General features: G+C 44.5%; 5 protein-coding genes and 1 non-coding gene across 6 annotated transcripts; 4 read left to right on the forward strand and 2 right to left on the reverse strand.

Annotated features, from left to right (window-relative positions):
- Nucleotides 1-996: 996 nt before the first annotated feature.
- LOC102707681 (60S ribosomal protein L18a-like protein) lies at nt 997-3,562 on the forward strand. The gene is made up of 4 exons (XM_006655528.3): nt 997-1,378; nt 1,993-2,071; nt 2,156-2,273; nt 3,256-3,562. The coding sequence occupies exons 1-4, from the start codon at nt 1,075-1,077 to the stop codon at nt 3,313-3,315; spliced, it is 561 nt and encodes a 186-aa protein (XP_006655591.1). The 5' UTR covers nt 997-1,074; the 3' UTR covers nt 3,316-3,562.
- Nucleotides 3,563-4,171: 609 nt separating this feature from the next.
- LOC102699309 (60S ribosomal protein L18a-like) lies at nt 4,172-6,101 on the forward strand. Its single transcript, XM_006654731.3, has 4 exons — nt 4,172-4,272; nt 4,364-4,479; nt 4,588-4,651; nt 5,588-6,101. The coding sequence occupies exons 1-4, from the start codon at nt 4,258-4,260 to the stop codon at nt 5,927-5,929; spliced, it is 537 nt and encodes a 178-aa protein (XP_006654794.1). The 5' UTR covers nt 4,172-4,257; the 3' UTR covers nt 5,930-6,101.
- A 3,298-nt stretch (nt 6,102-9,399) lies between these two features.
- LOC102699588 (cytochrome b561 domain-containing protein At2g30890-like) lies at nt 9,400-11,268 on the forward strand. Its single transcript, XM_006654732.3, has 4 exons — nt 9,400-10,144; nt 10,318-10,479; nt 10,570-10,718; nt 10,830-11,268. The coding sequence occupies exons 1-4, from the start codon at nt 10,007-10,009 to the stop codon at nt 11,134-11,136; spliced, it is 756 nt and encodes a 251-aa protein (XP_006654795.1). The 5' UTR covers nt 9,400-10,006; the 3' UTR covers nt 11,137-11,268.
- Nucleotides 11,269-11,747: 479 nt separating this feature from the next.
- LOC102699865 (urease accessory protein G) lies at nt 11,748-14,773 on the forward strand. The gene is made up of 7 exons (XM_006654733.3): nt 11,748-11,875; nt 11,963-12,172; nt 13,177-13,237; nt 13,499-13,700; nt 13,909-14,030; nt 14,182-14,286; nt 14,403-14,773. Exons 1-7 carry the CDS (start codon nt 11,787-11,789, stop codon nt 14,484-14,486), a joined length of 873 nt encoding a protein of 290 aa, XP_006654796.2. The 5' UTR covers nt 11,748-11,786; the 3' UTR covers nt 14,487-14,773.
- Nucleotides 14,774-14,968: 195 nt separating this feature from the next.
- On the reverse strand, nt 14,969-15,041 carry TRNAR-ACG. Its single transcript has one exon. It is a non-coding gene; the product is annotated as a tRNA-Arg (tRNA).
- Nucleotides 15,042-15,184: 143 nt separating this feature from the next.
- Nucleotides 15,185-19,260, reverse strand: LOC102700146. The gene is made up of 10 exons (XM_040524398.1): nt 18,291-19,260; nt 17,594-17,815; nt 17,324-17,389; nt 16,537-16,611; nt 16,386-16,448; nt 16,234-16,293; nt 16,058-16,147; nt 15,851-15,958; nt 15,641-15,763; nt 15,185-15,566 (listed from the first exon to the last, which is right to left on the reverse strand). The coding sequence occupies exons 1-10, from the start codon at nt 19,245-19,247 to the stop codon at nt 15,438-15,440; spliced, it is 1,893 nt and encodes a 630-aa protein (XP_040380332.1). The 5' UTR covers nt 19,248-19,260; the 3' UTR covers nt 15,185-15,437.
- Between the last annotated feature and the right edge of the window lie 83 nt (nt 19,261-19,343).

The raw sequence follows: 19,343 nt of genomic DNA on the forward strand, positions 1-19,343 counted from the left end.
CGTGATATATGCGATGGATCGATCTGATGGCCGTTGCTCGTCCACAGAGACAGAGGGCAGATAGCTTGGGGAGGTTGCATTAGAATGTTTGTGATCTTTTGCATCTCGGTCGACACATGCATGACGCAATAGTTAGCTTGCAAATTTGAACCAGAAATGGACCAGAAATTTTTAGATAACGGAAGCTTTGTTGATCTCAACCAATTATATATAAATCAACTAATCATATATAAAAATCAAGGTGATACAACCGTACTGAGTTCCCACGAGAATTTTGGAGTAGCAAGTACACTTACCCCTGCAATTTTCCATCAAACGGGATCTTGGAATCAACAGTTTGTCTATTCTGTTTTTCAGATGAAGCATATATTAGCCCGTTGGAAACAAGTTGTTCATTAAATTATTGCCTTAGATTATCTACTTGATTATAAGAATGAAGTAAGTATTATCCGAAATAGGCTTAACAAATACTAGTTGGAAACAAGTAATCTATAAATACATTAGAGGTTTTTTTTTCTAAGAAAACATTTTTAAAAAGGGTGAAGCAAATGGGTTAAACCGGCCCATTCAACACAGTGACACCATGAGCTGAAACCATAGCGAGCAAGGCTGAAATTAGGCCCATAAAAATTTGGGCCGGATTTGGACCCATCAAGGCATTGAAATAATCACCGACATGATTTTCTTTATTAAAAGATTTTAAATATATATGTTCAGCTTAAAAATTTGCAAAAATACACCTCAATGTCTTCATGCTTTAGATTTCCACCATTATTTTTTTTAAGTTACAAAAGTTGAAGTCTTGGAATAAAATTGATGTTAAAGCTTTAGTGGAATACAATGTCTTAATATGTTGTTTAGTAAAAAAAAATAATATTAAATTTATAGTATGATCAAACTATATGCACTTTTGAAAATTAATACTGTACTCAATTAAAAAAAATCATAAGCGACACCTGCATCTTCTTCTTCTACTACTCGCCTCGTCACTCTCCTTCTAGATTCCCCACACCCGAGCTCCCGCGCCATCGCGCCACGTGGTCTCGTCAAGGTCAACGAGAGACGGGAGAGAGCATGGGAGAAGGCAGGGAGCAGGAGGCGGCGGGGTACTCCTCCCCCACCGGAGACCTCCCGCCGTCGGCGCCGCCGCACCTGCAGGGCCAGGACCCGCGCCAGTACCAGTACGGCACCTTCCAGCCGCCCCCGCACCATGCCGCCTCGGGCGACTTCGGCCGCCCGCCCGTCGGGTTCCCCCAGCCCGCGCCGCCTCCCGGCTTCGGCGGCGGCGGCGGCGGCGACGGCCACCACCACCACCACCAGCAGCAGCCTTACGCACCGGCAGAACCCTACTACGCGCAGGGGTACCAGACCGTGCCAGGTACGGTCGGTCTCTCGGTCTCCTGTTTGTGATGCTTAGAATTGGTGGGGAAATTTGCAGCTGTAGGTTCCTTTTCGCCAAACACCTCATGGCTAAATTCCCAATCTCCCATGTGCAATTACAAATTTCCGATCCTTTTGGTGCTTCTGCACGATCAGAATCATATTTCTGAGCAATATGTGCCTGCGTGATCCGAATTTCAAACCCTCTTAATTTTCTTCACGGATGTTAAAACCTACTTAGATTATGAACCTGTAAGCTAAATGAACTAGTTCCTTAGCTCAACCACCATTTTGTCTCGGCTACAAAGTTGTGATCGGCATGGTAGCTGATTTTGACTGGACTTTCTGTCACTGACGATAGACAAATTTGAGTGCTACTAGCTTCAAAGCTCATTGTGATTCCCCGCAAAAAGAGAAAAAAACGCTTATTGTGATTAACCTCCTACCGTCGCCAGACGGCAATAGTCATCATATCCTTCTTTACCTTTTCTTTTAAGAAAATTTAACTCCGGATCAGATTTGCATTTATTACATTGAAAATCAAATAAGCGAACCCCTAACAGGAAAACTAAAGAAATATGTTGTATGATCATATGGTTTGTGGTTTCTCAGGTTATGGTCCTATTGCTGAGGGCAGACCAGTGAGAATGCGTCGTCTTCCTTGTTGTGGCCTTGGGTTAGGCTGGCTTCTGTGAGTGTCCATGCTTTTGTTATTCTTTCCAGTACTATAAAGTTAAATCCAATTGCTTATTAAGCTTTTTTTTTTGTTAAAAAGGTTTATTGCTGGATTTTTCCTTGCTGCCATTCCATGGTATGTTGGGGCTTTTATACTAATCTGTGTCCGAGTACACGATTACAGAGAGAAACCAGGATTTGTTGCCTGCACTGTTGCTGTAAGTACATTTCTACTGATGCTGCAATGACATTGTTATATTATCCTAATTCCTTTCTTTTTGAGAAAGAAGGGTAAGACCCTTCCCATTTCTATTAATAGAAATGAAAACAACCAATCTTAACACAGCAGATTCACCACTTGAAACTGACAGAAACTAACTAAAAAGCAGATAAAAGAGCTTCCCCAGGAAATAGAGATACTCTCCAAGAAACTCTGGTGCCATCCCATCCAGAATTTTGGAGAGACCAAAACAAAAGGGTTAAACCCAGATTACATTCACAGCAAACATCTAGATCTGCAGTACAACCACACCTCGCTGCCCAGCAGCTTACAAAACCTGAGAAACACAAGATAAAGACAGCAGGGTTACTTGACAAACTTCGACACCTTCCTCCACTACCGCTATCAACCCAGCAGACGCTTCACCTCAAACTCCATCCATGTTTATCCCCAACATCTTCAGCCACCTGTTTGAGAAGCTTTGAGCCAACTTGAAGTTTTCCTGCCCTGTCTTCCTTGCTCTTTGTTGATGAATTCTAATTCAGAGGCGAGCATGCACCTTATGTAGCTAAAATTTCAGTTCATCTTGTAGTTCTAGATTGTGAACTACTACATAGAGGTAGAGCAATGTAGTCATGCTGTTGATTGTCATAACAAATCCAGAGGTGAACATGCACGCTGAAAAAATTCAGCTCAATTTGAAACTTTCAGACTACATAAAAAAGGTCACGCTTAGATCATTATATTTCATGTTCACTGATAATTAGATCATCATTTTTCATGTTTTCTGATAATTAGTTACTAAAAAGGAGTACAATGTGGTACTGCTTGGTGCTTGCCACTTGAAATTTGTCTACATAGTGAATGTGCATGTTGTGTTCACATAAGACAGTCGTGTGACGTTATGACCGCTTATACATGAATTTCCTTTTTAATGTTTCAACTGACTTCGTTTTGAATTTTTTCTGCATCACAAACAGGCTGTAATTGCCGCAATTGTTATCCCCTTGGGGCTAACCAAAGGAGCACACGTGTGGTGAGCTGTCTCCGAGTTTCTACTTTCTAGCGGCCACTGAATGTAAATGCGTGTTACTGTTCTAAACCCTGCACTGGGTTGTATCCCTTGTATATTTATTTGTATGGATAGTAATATAGTGGAGCAGCTTAGTTCATTGTCATCTTATATCGAACCATCGGTGTTCTACTTTGTACTAAATAAAAGTCCAAGCGTATAATACAATTCATAAGAAGAAATATACTTGTTATATGGATCTTACAATGTTGAAATCTTTTGAATGAATTTTCCCTGTTCATGGATAATACGCATGAACGTTACAATCATATAGTCATAATCATATTGTGGATGATCTAAATTTAGGGTAGCTCCAGTGTACTTTTCAATTTCAAGGAGGTGTATGGATAAAAGAGAAATAAGACGAAGAAACTTCATACATTGAAGTATAAGTGCTAGACTAGAAATTATAAGCACTTGTTGCTTGTTTGGGCCACGGGTGCGTAGGTTAAAAAAATAATTTCAGCTGGAGCATTTGGTAGGGCAGTTGATGTACCCGTTGGCTCATTGGTCTATGTTAGGGAAAGTTGAATAAGATAATATTTTTCTAATACAGTGAGACTAATATTAATATGAGTTATGTAGGTAAACATTAGAACATATTTAACTAAGTTAAAATCTTATGACGTATCAAGATTTATACAATTCTAACAAAATATAAATTAAATGTGCTGTTACTGATGGAGCGAGTAACAACCAAGCAGATACGGCCCAACTTTATCCGGCCCAAACTTGAAAATGAACTGAACGGGCAATTCAACCCCAGAAAGGCCCAAGACCACGGCCCGTTAGGGTTTCTCGCTACCACACATAAATACCTCCTCCTCCTCCACCTCCTCCCCCGACGGCCGCCATCTCCCGCTTAGGTTTAGGTCTCCTCCGCCTCCGGTCTCCCCCCCTCGCCGCCGAAATGGTCGCCTACAGGGTAAGGTTCTTCTTTCCCGCGCGGTCGTCTTCTCCTTCGCGTTCCCGTTCTTCCGCCGGTGTGGCTGATCTTTTGGTTTCCGGGCTCGCAGTTCCATCAGTACCAGGTGGTGGGTCGCGCGCTTCCGACGCCCGGCGATGAGCACCCCAAGATCTACCGCATGAAGCTCTGGGCCACCAACGAGGTCCGCGCCAAGTCCAAGTTCTGGTTGGTGTCCCAAACTGCCTGAAGCGATTTATCCTTCGTGCGATGTTCCGGTGCGTGATCTCTTGATGGTTTCGTGTGGACTCATCCGCGTGTGTGTTTGGCGCGCAGGTACTTCCTGAGGAAGCTGAAGAAGGTGAAGAAGAGCAATGGACAGATGCTCGCCATCAACGAGGTACCACTCAATTTGCTCACTTTCAGTAATGCAAGATTTCTGGATCGATTCGTATCAATTGCTGTGATTTCGTCTTAGATTAATGCTGCTTCCGCGTTGATCTTAATTTATTCATAGTCTGCCTTCCTAGCTCATTAGGCAGTGATAAGTATGCAATGCAATGTCTCGACCAAATGTGATAAGATCAATGATATCTACATGGCTTGCAGTTACTATTCAGTACTGGAGATCCTTGGTTACTAGTAGGAAGGATCATCTGTGCGTTATGACCTAGTGGTAGTCCGAAATGACTAATATTTTGCGTACAAAGGTTTGATTACAGATAAGCTGTTAATCATTTATAATAAACAATTAAATACCGGTGCTAATTACTGGGTCCTTTGAGGGGCAAACGTAATTTAAACGAACTGTCTCCGGTACCATAAGCATGCTACCATGTTAATTATTTGTGTGCCCCGCCCATGAGGCAATGATATCTATGTTGATAGTGATTCCTCTAAACAGCCTTCTGTCCTACATCCCAAGTCACTTCATCGCACGTTACTGAAAAATCAGTTGCATTCAGTAGTATCAAACTGTCAGTATTGATCTCTAATTCACGGTAATGCATGCTGAAAATTGGACTATTGGAGTCAGCTTTAGACATTGTGTAACTTGTCACATAGTAGTCATGTTCTTGCTCTGTAAGATGTCCTATTATGACATTTTATAGTCCATTGATTGCTGATGTGCCAACAGCGTGCTAATCAAGCATCATATATGGCAAGAAATTTTGTAATGAGCCATGTATTCACCGTAAGCTAAATTTTCACTTGTTAAGACGCGCATATATTGGAGTTGAGTGGTTAAATGTAGTCGAACCTTTTAGTGCTATTATCTTTGTATTGCTGTTATTTCATAGTCAAGCCTGCTTGTAAACTCCCTGAATGTTCTCAGATCTTTGAGCGTAACCCAACGACGATCAAGAACTACGGCATCTGGCTGCGTTATCAGAGCAGAACAGGTTACCACAACATGTACAAGGAATACCGTGACACTACTCTGAATGGCGCTGTGGAGCAGATGTACACTGAGATGGCCTCTCGTCACCGTGTGAGGTTCCCCTGCATTCAGATCATCAAGACCGCAACAGTCCACTTCAAGCTCTGCAAGAGGGACAACACCAAGCAGTTCCACAACGGAAGTATCAAGTTCCCACTCGTTTACCGCAAGGTCCGGCCGCCCACCAGGAAGCTGAAGACCACCTTTAAGGCATCTAGGCCGAACTTGTTCATGTGATTGACTGGTGTGTAATCGTGTTCTGCAATTTAGTGCACAAGAGTCAAAAGATTTTGTCTGGAAGTTTTGGTGCCCTGCTGGTTAGGCATTTTCTGTTACCCCTCCAAATGATGCTTTGCAAAACCTTGAATTTTCGTCGTATTAGTACTCAACAGACTTCTTGTTACTTCAATCTGTTCCTCATGTGCCATTATTTATCTCTGTAGTTTGCGATGGCAGTTTCTTATCGCTGTGGTTGGACATTCGTTTTGATTGCACCATGGTGTTAAATTCATCTCGCATTTCATTGCACCAATGATTTAAGCTGAAGATATCGGTGCCCATCATTTGGCTAGGCTTATTTCAGTAATAAGCAAAATGAAACAAAGATAACTTGTTAATAAAACTTGTGTATATATATATATATATATATATATGACTTTAGCGATCTAAAACCAAGTATGGAAAATAAAATATGATGAAAAGAATTTTAAACTTTAAATTTAAAGTTAAAAATTTAATTTTTTTTTATAAGTATAAGTGAAAAAACAAGAGCCAGCACCTTTTACCCATGAATGCAACATCAGCGTCAATGGCTCAATGCAACATCAGGGGCAAGTTAGCTCACCAAAGACTTCAATCAGCACCTTTTACCCATGAATGCAACATCAGCATCAATGGCTCAATGCAACATCAGGGGCAAGTTAGCTCACCAAAGACTTCAATCAGCAGCTGATTTTATGTCCATGGTTTGGTTATGGTTGTGTGCAAAAGCATATTCGAGTGAGAAGTTGGGAATTTTTTTGAGAAATAATATTATTTTAATGGAAAATCGTAAGATTAGAGGCCATTTGTAGAAAATCATAATTTTAACACCCTGTCGAACAGTGAAATATTCGATTTGGGCCCCGTCGAACTGCTGCTGTTCGAGAGGGGACCCTATCGAACACCCACCGTTCGACAGGGCCCACCACCTGACGTTGAGGGGGCATGTCGAACTACCAAAGGTTGACAGGCCCCTGTCGAACTGCCAAACGTTGACAGGGGGGCCTGTCGAACTGCCAAAGGTTGACATGCCTCCCTGTCGAACTGCTAAAAGTTGACAGGCCCCCCTACCGCCTCAGTCGGGCGATGTAGTGTTCGACAAGCACCTGTGGAGGGTCTGTTGAACTGCCCCTGTTCGATAGGGGGCCTATCGAGACCTCTAAAATTGCGATTTTTCATGTATGGCCTCTAATCTTGTGATTTTTATTAAAATAATGTTATTTCTTAAAAAAAAAATCGCGAAGTTGGTTTTCGCTGCCAACTCTAAACTATTCCCAGGCAGGACCGATGGCTCGATTAGCCCATTGATGCTTTTCGTGATCTGATAATTAGCGAATGGTGGTTGTTGGAAAGGAGATCATAGGCATGATTACGCTTCAGATAGGCTGCGTTTCTCATGATCTTGGTGACTGACTTTTAGCCCAAGATAGTAATACTGTAACAGTATGCAATTAGTACACTGAACTACTGAAGAAGAGATCCAGAAAGATGGCACATTTCAGTTAGGTTTCAATTCAAAGAAACTTATCAAGAATGCAAGGATGAAAGCTCCTTGTAGCTGGTAAACTCATGAAAAGGTACCCAAAAGGAGGAGACACGCATGGTGTTCTTGCAATGAAATGATCCTTCATCATTTTTCTCGAAGGTTTGACCATACTGACTTGTCAATTTCAGCAGCACAAACTTGCAAAGTAAAGGATGGTAATAATAATAAATGTACTGATGGTCCATGGAGAAATAGCACCAAGTTTCACCTCCACTCAAAAGAGCGGAAGCAGATATTAGTGGCGTGAACCATGGACGCTGCAAGGCTGCAGAAATTTGACCTTTTTGTCAATTGATTCGTATGGATTCAGTGTGAGTGCTTGCTGGCCCATTTGGCCATGGCCTAATGAGTGCAATTGCAGAAACTCATATAACGTGTCCTTTTCTGCATTTTCCTCCTGTCACTGAAATGTTCTTCTTGGCCTTTCATGCATGTGCATGTGAGTGCAGAAATTGCAGATATGTGCAGCACGAATGCACGATATATCGTGTGTGTGTGTGTGTGTGTGTGTGAGAGAGAGAGAGAGAGAGAGATGATTGCTCCTATGGAGAAAAGGCTAAAAGGAAAGCTGAATGGTCGGTTTGGCCATCATAAGAGAGAGCATTTGCTAACTGTTGATCCAGTTTCAGAGTTTCAGTTATCTCTGAACTCTGAGCCCATCATTTGCCTATACATGGATTTGATCTCCTAATCAAGAAATGCACGTACAAGAACCCTGCACATCACGGCAACCCATTGAGACAGATGCACACGTACAATCCTAAAAGAAGAAAAATCAAGAAAACCTGTATGCTAGCCTGCACGAGTCTAGAGCAATTAGCAAACGAACATCAAGAAAGCGATTAGGCCATGGCACTGATCATGCTTAGCTCGTCACTTTCCGCTTCTACAGCGTAATCCCCTTGACCAAAGCAGGACCATCTCTGTCTGTGCCTGACAATGACTGCTCAACAGTTCATCCCATTAGCAACAACTACTACTGAAGAATCAAAGCTCTCGAAGTCCGAATTCTGTTACGCCATGCAAATCTTTCAGCTCCTGGTCAGACTTTTTCACCTCTTTTTTTCTTTTGGTGATCTCTTTTGTTGGAGGAGAAAGAAATCACATGAGCTAAAGTGATGGATGGCTACTCTTGATCAGACAATCAAGGAGGGTATCTCGCACATTGCCCATGCAAATTGTAGAGCAGAGTTGGCATCAAACATGCAGACATGGAGTTGGTAGGAGACCGGGAGGACGAGATGGATGGACCTGACCTATGGATCTCCACTACTAGCTCCCGTCATGGCTGAGGTGATGCTGTTTACATTAGCCCGCTGTTCAAGCAATCTGAACTGCTCCAATAATCATATCTGAATCCCGGTCTTTTGGCTAATACTTCAGACAACATATCACTCTGAAAATGATCATGTTTAGCTAGGTGCAATGCAACGCTTAATTGCAAGTTTAGCTATATCTAATTGTTGGAAATAAAATGTTGCATTAGCAGTGACACTGTCATCATGCTAGTGACATTGTGAGGCACATGACAATCTGCTGGGCAAATGAACAGTAACAAGAAAATGGCACATGATGGGTTATGAGCCTAAGATGATTTGTAAGAACTTCAGGCTTAACTCCATTCAAGCAGAACTACGCATTTCGTCATGTTGATGTGTACACAGGTATATGAATGAAGATATGAAACAATGTCATGGCCGTATCTGAAAAAAAGAAAAAGCAATGCCATGACCCAAAGCAGATAACTTTGCTGCGCCTTTGTGGTGACCTAGAAGGTTTGTTGGCCATTGGAGCTGGACAATTGGCCTACAAATTCGAACAGTTGGACACCTTCTTTCAGACTTGCTTTCGCCAATTTGTCCTAGATGCTGATAGAGCAGCCAACAATATCTTGTTGCTTCCTGCTGCACCACCACAAAAGCCTTCCTTTATACCATCATACCATAGAGCTGTAAAAGCAAAGCTGAATGTGATCAAAAGCGCCCATCTCATTCCATTCCATTCCCCCAACAGCACAAAAGTCCACCATATACTATAGTATTGCTAAGAAGAGAAAGCAGCTGCTCATATCCAAATCATTCATAGGACACCCCTCTCAAGTTATTCCCCATGAGAACTCTTATTTCTTAATTTGCTTGGCAGATTCTTCCCATTCGACTAGAAGTTATCCTGGAACACAGCCAACATTGTGCAGAGAGTTAGAAGGCATTGGTTCCTTCTGTTCTTTTTGTTCATTCTTTAGTGCAGATAGGTTTCTTTTATCTGCTTGTAATGCCAGTATTTAAGGTGAGGTAGACCTTTGAAGGAAGGGATGACTTCCTTATCAGTATGAGATGATAGTGAGAGACATCAAGAAATTTTAGCTATTCGTCTCCTGTCTTTGTTAGCATAGGAATAACATTTGTTGTTTTAGTTCGCTCTTTTTCTATTGAAGAGGTTCATCTCTGCTGCTTCATCTTTCCTTTGTGTTGTTTTCCGTCGAGGGGAGACTAAATTGACTAGCATCAATGCTACTGTTTGGAAGAAAAAGACTGCTTGCTGTGTTGGGAAGTTGTACTGTTCTTTTGTTTCTCACTCCAACTCAGTGTGCTTCAAGCAGCCCTGATAGTTTAAATCAGAGTTACAAGACTGTCCAGCCTCTGGAGGTAATTGCTTCTTCTGTCATTTTGAGGAATTTCAGGTTCCATTTAAATGCACTGTAATACGACTATCTGATGATAGTTGAGAAATTCACTGGTTCCATGTAAATGCACTGTAACCTGAATATCTGGTCGTAGATGATGCATCACTGACTGCAGCACATCAATTATTCTTGCAGCTCACACCCAAACTCTCCCTTCAACTCAAGCTCCATGCCTTCCTGCTCTGGTCTTCAGTTGGCTTCTTGATGCCATTAGGAGTGCTGCTAATCAGAATCACAAGCAATGTGAAAAGCACCAATAGCATCAAGATTCTTTTCTACTCCCATGTCGCTTCACAGGTATGTAACCTTCGCTCGCTATCCTTGTTCGATCGATTCCCCACATAAGCATCAGGATGCAAACTATGTGTTGAGCACTTGACCCTGCAGATTGTTGCTGTCATTCTTGCTACTGCTGGCGCAGTCCTGTCGATAAGTAACTTCGAGAATGCATTCAACAACACACACCAGAGAATAGGATTGGTACTGTACGGCTTCATTTGGCTTCAGCCACTCATCGGCTTCTTGCGGCCAGACAGGTAGAAGAGCGAGCACATCTCTGAAATCTGAATCCATTCATACCATGGAGCGCTTTGTCTGTCTGAATCTCTGAAGCTTAAAATGTCTGAGTACGTTGTGCATTTCTTCAGAGGTGTGAAATTCAGGAGCGTCTGGTACTTGGCTCACTGGCTTCTCGGCATCGGGATCTGCGTGGTGGGCGTTGCAAACGTATACATCGGCATCCACACGTACCATGAGAGGACGGGGAGGAGCGTGAGGCCGTGGACGGTGCTCCTCACCGTGGAGGTGTCGGCGATGGCGTTCGTCTACCTCTTCCAGGACAGGTGGAACCACGTCGTGCGGCAGCAGCAAGAAGCGGCCGCCCTTGGAGACGACGACGAGCAGTCGGAGGAGCACGCGTACCCTGCCAACGATCACAAGGAGGTGGTGCCGTAGTGAGAAAAAAAAACAGTAGAAATCATAAATGTATTGATTTGAGAGAGCTTGTGCTGAAGAGCTCTCATCTGTACAGTTGCTCTGCTCGAGTGGAGAGCGGTAGAAGAGGATCTCTGATACATTCGCCTTGCTCGATCAGTATCACCCATGCCTTTTTACGATTTGCGAAAGCGCCGCCGCCGCCGCGGCCAACTACCGCCCGGCCGAGACGGCGGGACGGGCGATGCCGAATCCAACGAGCGTGAAGCCGCGGACCCGTGACTTCGCGAGGCCGTGGCCGCTGCCTTCGTCAAAGGTGGGGAGGACGGCTTGTAGCTGCCTCGCCGGCGTGGCGGCGCCATTGGTCGCCTCGTCGGAGTTGGGGAAGACACGTCTAGGCCAGCGTTCTTGGGCCTCACGAAATCCCGTTCCGGCCCAAGTAATATGGGCCAAATCCCAATCGCACTATTGGGCCACACGAAGTCGAAATCCCGTTTGAGCCCAATACATATGGGCCTTTTGGGCCGCACCATAACCGGTATCCCTTTTGGGCCCAAATGATATGGGCCTGGTCAACGGGACGACGACTTGTTCAGAGAATCTCTCGTCTTCGTCATCCCTACCCACCCGCATCCCGGAGGAATCCGCCCCGGAGTTCCAGGTCCGAATCCATGGCGTCGCACGACCACCACCACCACCACCACCACCACAGCCACGACGGCGGCCACTCCCACGGCGAACACCACCATTCTCATCACCAGTGCGTGCAGCTGGGGCTTCTGTTCCCCCTTTCCGGGCTGTCCTTGCGGCTGAGTTGCTCACCAGCTGTTTGACCTCGCGCTTGCAGGGACGACGGCCATGGCGGCGCCGGGACGGGGGCGGGCTCGTGGGTCGGGGAGGACGGGCGCGTCTGGCACTCCCACGACGGCCTCGCGCCGCACTCCCACGAGCCCATCTACTCCCCCGGCGATTTCACCAAGCGTGCGCCGCCGCTCACCTCGCGGCGCTTCGCCGAACGCGCCTTCACCGTCGGCATTGGCGGCCCCGTCGGCACTGGGTAGGTTTATCCGTTCAGCTCCTTTCCACTAGCTACTGCACCTTCCACATTTCCTGGTAGCTTCTCTTACCTCCTTTCCATTTTACTAATATAAGATATTCGGGTTCTTCCTTGATTCGTATATTTCCATTTTACTAATATAAGATATTCGGGTTCTTCCTTGATTCGTATATTCGTATAGATGCTAATGAATCTGGACACGTATATAAAATATATTTATTGATCTATGGATTAATCTAGATAGGAACAAAACATCTTATATTTTATAATATATGCAACGAAGGGAGAAACATACGGTGGCGTGGCTTTCCTGTTTGGTGATGTTTGTGGTGGCCGGTGGAGAAAGGCGCCTGCTTTGCATTATTCTCTGAAATTGTTCATCTTGCCCACGTAGAGTAGGATTGGTGCGAATTTCAGCGCACGGGGCTTAGATCTATCTGGTTTGGTGGGCGTGCCAAACCCATTGTTGTTTGCTTACCACACCTTTCCTTGCTGCACAAAGTTAGTAGCTTTCCTGCTTAGGTGTTTGTTGATCTTTGGCGATAAATGAGTTTATTTCATCACACAGATTTAGCTTTTTTTAGACAAAAATGTTTCTGTGAATGTTGGAATGGAACTATTGAGCACGAAGAAAAATAAAATCTGCAGAGTGATTGTTGGTTTGGTTGTCTGGGTCAGAGTGTTGGATTTTTCTTTTTTAGTTTTGCTTGCTGAAGAAAGGACCTTGCTTCTGTGTTAGTTTTACCATTCTTGCTTTCAGAACTGTGTTCCTACAAACCTATAATAGTACAGCTGTAGCTCAACAGCATGAGCTTCATAGGATTTGAGCTGTGCGTTGATCAGGTCAGTTTGGAGCAAGTGTTTCTAATTTTTGTATGCTCCCTTCATATCTACAAAACAAGTACAAATACTGTAGAGCATTGTTCATATGCGCGCTGTAATCTATGAAATTAACATAGGTGATGTTTGATCCCTAAAAATGTTGGTTTTTTTCTGCTGTACAGGAAAACAGCACTGATGTTGGCACTTTGCAGATTCCTCCGTGAAAAATATAGTCTTGCAGCAGTATGATTCTTTTACTCTTCCTAATGCTTGTTGGATTTCAGATCTTCTGCAAGCACCATCTTAACATTTAAATTCGAATTAAAAATTAAAAATTAATTAATATCAAGATTAGAACCTATTTATAGATATAATTTATAATGATGCTAGCTGTGCAATATGTGCGGACCACCATGCTAGTTTTCTAAAAACAAATCAACCTAGTAGTTTCCACCATGTTGAATTCATGCTTGGAATTTTGTTTCTTTGCTGTTTGTTGTGCAGGTTACAAATGATATATTCACAAAAGAGGATGGAGAATTCTTGATCAAACATGGAGCACTGCCCGAAGAGCGTATCCGTGCAGTCGAAACTGGAGGCTGCCCTCATGCTGCAATACGTGAGGACATCAGCATAAACCTAGGTCCTCTAGAAGAACTATCAAACTTGTACAAAGCCGATTTACTCCTCTGTGAATCTGGTGGAGGTATTTTACTATCTGAATGCCAACACTGGAAGCACTTGGCTACTCTTTCTTTATCATATATGTTTTTGTATACCATCCTGCTCTGTCTTGACTTGATTTGCGAGAAATTACTACAACCAGAATTATATTATCTGTTTAGTTTTGGAAGAAAATGTTGTGCTAACTTCAAAACCAAGAGCTAAGAAACATTTTTACACTCTTTTTGCAGATAACCTGGCTGCCAATTTCAGCAGGGAACTGGCAGACTACATAATCTATATCATTGATGTTTCCGGTGGGGACAAAATACCAAGAAAAGGTGGCCCTGGGATAACCCAGGCAGATCTTTTGGTGGGTTATTGCTTTCTCCATTGCATTGCAATGCAAACCTGTGTTGATAAGCTGATTATTTCTGACCTTCTTGAGACGCATATGTTTTTACCATTTCAACAATCCCAATCTTTTTTTTGAATGATAACAATCCCAATCTTTTCAAAAACAGATAATAAACAAGACAGACCTAGCACCAGCAGTTGGAGCTGACCTAGCTGTAATGGAACGAGATGCACTTCGCATGCGGGAAGGAGGACCATTTGTCTTTGCACAGGTTCAGGATCAAACCATACAAACGCTTAATTCTTTATCTCACGAGCCGATATACTGATGCTAACTGCACATGACAAAGTTTCGAATTTACACATGCTTATCTTGCACTGCTTTCAGGTGAAGCATGGAGTCGGGGTGGAAGAAATCGTGAACCACATTCTGCAAGCTTGGGAGATCGCGACCGGCAACAAGCGTCGTTAAGAACGTAGCCCGGCGACAAAATAACATCGGCCTGCCTCATATCACGAGTTGTTAGGCTCGCGCGTGTATATCGTGCACTCCAGTGTTACTGTTGTTTTTCTGAATAAACTGCATCTTTTGGTGGCTCTGGTTCTGCTGAAAGACGCTAGTGTACAATCAAGCATGTGAGACTTGACTAGCTGATAGTCCATAAGTTATTTCTGACTGGGAAAGTGAGGGCCAAAAGTATGCATCATAAATTGGATGAGGTGTGATTGTGTGTTCATCCAGTAATAACCGATGAGAGATCTGCATCCCATATCGTATGATCGCTGCGTCCTGCTGTGCTGTGAAAACTTACAGTGACCCCACAGCCCAAAAAAGTGCAGGAGCAGCAGAGATCGGAGAAGCAGTGAAATTACAATAAACTCATGCACATTAGCAGAGAGTTACAGGGGTAAGAGGAGGGAAACAGTGAAAATTACAGCGCCAAAAATTTAAAACGACTCCGCTGGGGATCGAACCCAGAATCTCTGGTTCCGTAGACCAGCGCCTTATCCATTGGGCCACGGAGTCCTGCTTGAAAAGAGCTATCTTCTTTTCTTTTTATCTACGCAGCTGTTTAAGTTGTAAACCTGATTTAAGCCATGTCTATTTATCTAGGCATGCATTTACCGAGACATACTATAGTTATATTACAGGAATGCAGGTGCAATATCTGACAATTGAATGCACAGAATATCTTATCAAGAAATTCACATATCCGAAACTGAAACTTGATCATAGTCCACTAGCAAAAGAGACATTACAAAAGATGACCTGACTGGTGATATTGACTCGATGAGCACCTCTGCATTGCATTGTATGTTACAAAAGGCAGCAGACAAAGAAAAACATGTTAAGCTACTGCATGTCTGCATCTTTGTATTTCTTATTACTAATTACTGGCACTAGAAAAGGAGGTCACTAGCACTAATGGTGAACTGTTCTCAAGTTGTTAGGCACGTTCCTTGAAGGCAAACCCAATGCTTCTGCGATACTTTTCACCTCAGCGACCATTGCGACGACATCGTTAAGTTTGTTGACAGCAGAACCAACCCCCTGCAGTCAGAAGAAAAACATCAGCTATGTACAAATTACCCAACCATTCTGCAGAGTTAGAGAGAGATACACACCACACCAGCAGCTCCTGCAGTTACTGCCATTGGTGCAGTCACTGAACTTAGCCCTGATGCACACATCACTGGAATGCTGACAGCCCGAGAGATAGAGTATGCAGCAGCCAAAGTTGGTGTTGCCTACAATTGTTTGAGCACTAATTATGAGTTTACAATGTGTTTTGAATAGATTTCAAGGCGTTCTTTTTCTGTAATTTTTTTCCATACCTTTTCAATTAATCCAAGCACTCCAGGATTTGTTGGACTAGAACACTTTCCTCCTTCAGTTTGGATGATATCAGCGCCTTCCTCTTCGAGTAGCTCTGCAAGTCTTACCTGCAATTATGCACAAACGTTTCTAGATTAAATAATTCGTTACTTATAATTTCAGAATATTGTTTCAGTGCAGAGATGGACAGATTGTATAAGGTATACCTGATCTGGTAGGCTCAGGGTATGCGGAACTGTCACGGACAGTGTGATATCCGGAAGCATTCCCCTTGTCTCCCTGGTCAGCTTTAAGATCTGAAATGACTGGCAGTTAATCTCAGAAAGAAATGAAATATAGTTGCAGTAAACAGATGCCCTGTTATCAAATAGAAAGAATTTACCTTCTCAGAAGAGAATTCGATGCCTGTGTCATAAAAAGAATCATAGTTTCCAATCTCAATCTGCATGGAGAAATCTTGTGAGCGGAAGGAACCACCGGACTAATGCAATTATTTTGAATTAGTGCAGTTCTTATCCAAACTCAGAGCCTGACCATCTTTGCGCCAGCTTCTACTGCAGAATGGAACGCTGAAGGATCTACGGAGGAGACACAAATCTGAAATAAGAGACACCCAAAATGCATTTATTTTATCAAATAACACAATTGGATAATGTAGGACAGCTACATGAACGCTTTTGCTCACCGGAAGAGAAGTTAGCTCGAGAGCAAGCTTTACTAAGTCTTGGTCACATGCTATATCAACATGGGTGGCACCTCCCTGCAATCATACAAGAGCTGAAGAGCATTACAAATGGTGTAATTCCCTCCAAAATCTGGTTGTTCTAGTTGCAAGTTACCTAACGTTTAAACAAACTTCATACAAAGTTTTCAGCAAAAATTTGGAACGTTTTCAACAATTCAACTGTCAGAGAAGAGAAGGAGATGACAATATTTGTTGCCTTAATCCCCCCAAAAAATGGCTGCTTACTGATTTTGTAGAAGCTGTACGATTTCGAAGAGGATACTTTTGTTGATGCAACTAACTTCTATTGATATGTCGTAGTAAATGTTGTGTGCTAACTCTTGACTCTCATCATCAGCTTAAAACAGGGGTAGGCACTACACTACAGTGCCGTTTGCTTATAGACTTCTTCGTTGACAAAATCAGTAATGACGTAAGCCCAGATTATTTATAGTTCCAGACTACATCAGTAGGCAACTCAACACATATATGTTGAGTGGGTAAAAAAGAATAATACTATTACTATATTCAGTGATGGATTCATTAGAGCCACACAATACATTATTTTTTTTCGTTGACGTGATTTGAGAGAAGCCTGCATATCCACTAAATTTACTCAATACAACCCCATCATTCAATTTATTCTCTATATCCATCAAGATAGAATTTTTTTTTACGAAACACTTCATCCACATGCACATAACCAAACCCTCAAAAAAATATATCAAAGCCTGGAGGATAACCACACCTTATCTGCAGCTGAGACAACAGAGGCAACACTGCTCCTGTCGAAATTCTGAAGCCCTGAAATGATCTGCAGTGCAAAGATCAACAAATGTCAGATTCCAGCAACCTAAAGCAATATGGATTCTGCTACTTATTCCATAGAGAACACCACATCTCCATTTCAGACATGGATGTCCTTGCTCCATACATTCGAAGCACTAGTGTTCAGAACTTATTGCATATGCAGTTAAACATTGCACTGGCACAGAGGTAGCATGAAAAAGGGCGAGACCTTGAGAGCTCTCTTCTCGCGGAAGGCCTTGAGGACGGAGTCCTTGGTGGCATCAGCAGCCGAGGCTCTCACGGCGAACAGAGCTCGCCGTGCAGCTGGCCGGCTCGCCGTGAAAGACGGCACCTGGAGAAGTCCGAGCGAGCCTGCCGCCGCCATTCTTGCTCCTGTGCCACTCTCCTCTTCTGAAGTTTTTTTTTTTGGAGGGAAAGAGATAAGATTGCACTACACAGGAAAGAGACCGTACATATATTATCTTCGCCTCTGCAAATATCTGACACATGAAAATCTTACATGGTTCATCAGAAAGCCCCTCTTAGTTCTCATCCTTCTCAAATTGGTCCTTTTCTGTTAGATACTCAGATTAGTAAAGAACTGGCACAATTATGAGATTAGAGAAGGTGGTTTCTGTCCTATCCACCTATTTTTGTGTAAAGAGTTTTTGTCAGGAGATAAGGTTAGAAGATCAGCAATATGTTCGTCCATAAGATTAGCACACACTTAGATAACTGAAGTTACATCAGCAGGCATAAGCAAAATGACACTTGCAATCAGCTGAGTAAAGCATGACAAATGCATTAACAAGAGGGAACCCGTGAAGTTCATGTTGTTACAGAGAGATGGGCATCAAATTTTATTCAGAAGTAAGAAATAGAAGTTTTGAATTCCCAGTGCGGCATTCTGACGAACACCATCCCTACTTGCGAATGCCGTTGAGGCGCTCAACGACGGTGATCAATGCATGCATGCCCAGGTCGCCGTCGCCATTCGACGCCATCGCGGAGAACATCTGGCGGAATATCGCTGCCCCTGGCAGCGCCTTGGCCCCCTCTGGTCCCTCCTCGGTCTCCAGCGCCATGCCAAGGTCCTTGATGATGTATCTCACGGCGCCGCCGGACACGAACTCACGGTTCAGCATGCGCTCGCCGAAGATGTCCATGACGCGCGAGCCCGCCGCGCCCTTGGACACCGCGTCGAGGAACAGCGGCGCGTCGAGCCCAGCGGCGTTGGCGAACGCCAGTGCCTCGCTGGTGCCGACCACCGCCCCGGCCACCGCGATCTGGTTGGCGATCTTGCTGCTCTGGCCGCTGCCGGGAGGACCCATGTAGGTCGGCCTGCCGAGATGGGCGAAGAGCGGGGCGAGCCAGTTAACCACCGCCTCGTCGCCACCAGCGAGGATGGCAAGCGTGCCGTCGCGGGCGCCGACGTCGCCGCCGGAGACCGGGGAGTCCACGGCGTAGCACCCGGCGGCGCGCGCCGCCGCCGCGACCTCGCGCGCGAGGGAAGGGGATGAGCTCGTGCAGTCCACAACCACGCCGGCGGGACAGAGGCCAGCGAGAACACCGGAGACAGCGTCCAGGACGACCGCACGGACATCACGGGGGTTCCCAACCATGGTGAACACCACGTCGGACGCCGCAGCCACGGCGGCCGGAGAGTCCACAAGCCTCGCGCCGGCAGCGACTAGGGCCTCGGCCTTTGCCGGCGTGCGCGCGTACGTGGTCACCGCGAACCCAGCGGCGAGGAGGCGCGCGGCCATGGCGCCACCCATGACGCCGATGCCGACCCACCCCACCCGCGTCGCGCCCGGCCGCACCGGAGAAGGGAACCCAAACGCCGCTGCCTCCGCCGCCGCATCCGCCTTGCTCCCCTCCATGACTGCCTCCACTCTCTACCCCTCTACTCCCCCAAGTGTACCCAAAGCTGTCGCATTTTCTGTTCTCACACGAGACAGCGACAAATAAACATCTCA

Source organism: Oryza brachyantha, chromosome 5 (assembly GCF_000231095.2).
Source record: "Oryza brachyantha chromosome 5, ObraRS2, whole genome shotgun sequence".
NCBI classification, from domain to species: domain Eukaryota; kingdom Viridiplantae; phylum Streptophyta; class Magnoliopsida; order Poales; family Poaceae; genus Oryza; species Oryza brachyantha.

Bases quoted from the DNA above. Each gene is read 5' to 3' on its own strand.
- LOC102707681 (XM_006655528.3), top strand. From the start codon at position 1,075: ATGGGAGAAGGCAGGGAGCAGGAGGCGGCGGGGTACTCCTCCCCCACC. The intron at 2,072-2,155 runs GTGAGTGTCCAT...TTTGTTAAAAAG, and splicing joins CTTGGGTTAGGCTGGCTTCT to GTTTATTGCTGGATTTTTCC. The intron at 2,274-3,255 runs GTAAGTACATTT...CATCACAAACAG, and splicing joins TTGTTGCCTGCACTGTTGCT to GCTGTAATTGCCGCAATTGT.
- LOC102699309 (XM_006654731.3), top strand. The intron at 4,480-4,587 runs GTTGGTGTCCCA...TTTGGCGCGCAG, and splicing joins CGCGCCAAGTCCAAGTTCTG to GTACTTCCTGAGGAAGCTGA. The intron at 4,652-5,587 runs GTACCACTCAAT...GAATGTTCTCAG, and splicing joins AGATGCTCGCCATCAACGAG to ATCTTTGAGCGTAACCCAAC.
- LOC102699588 (XM_006654732.3), top strand. From the start codon at position 10,007: ATGCTACTGTTTGGAAGAAAAAGACTGCTTGCTGTGTTGGGAAGTTGT. The intron at 10,480-10,569 runs GTATGTAACCTT...TTGACCCTGCAG, and splicing joins ACTCCCATGTCGCTTCACAG to ATTGTTGCTGTCATTCTTGC. The intron at 10,719-10,829 runs GTAGAAGAGCGA...GCATTTCTTCAG, and splicing joins GGCTTCTTGCGGCCAGACAG to AGGTGTGAAATTCAGGAGCG.
- LOC102699865 (XM_006654733.3), top strand. From the start codon at position 11,787: ATGGCGTCGCACGACCACCACCACCACCACCACCACCACAGCCACGAC. The intron at 14,031-14,181 runs GTGGGTTATTGC...TTTCAAAAACAG, and splicing joins TAACCCAGGCAGATCTTTTG to ATAATAAACAAGACAGACCT. The intron at 14,287-14,402 runs GTTCAGGATCAA...CACTGCTTTCAG, and splicing joins GACCATTTGTCTTTGCACAG to GTGAAGCATGGAGTCGGGGT.
- LOC102700146 (XM_040524398.1), bottom strand. From the start codon at position 19,247: ATGGAGGGGAGCAAGGCGGATGCGGCGGCGGAGGCAGCGGCGTTTGGG. The intron at 16,612-17,323 runs GTGTGGTTATCC...GTATGATTGCAG, and splicing joins TTGTCTCAGCTGCAGATAAG to GGAGGTGCCACCCATGTTGA. The intron at 16,294-16,385 runs GTCAGGCTCTGA...TTCTCCATGCAG, and splicing joins TAGAAGCTGGCGCAAAGATG to ATTGAGATTGGAAACTATGA.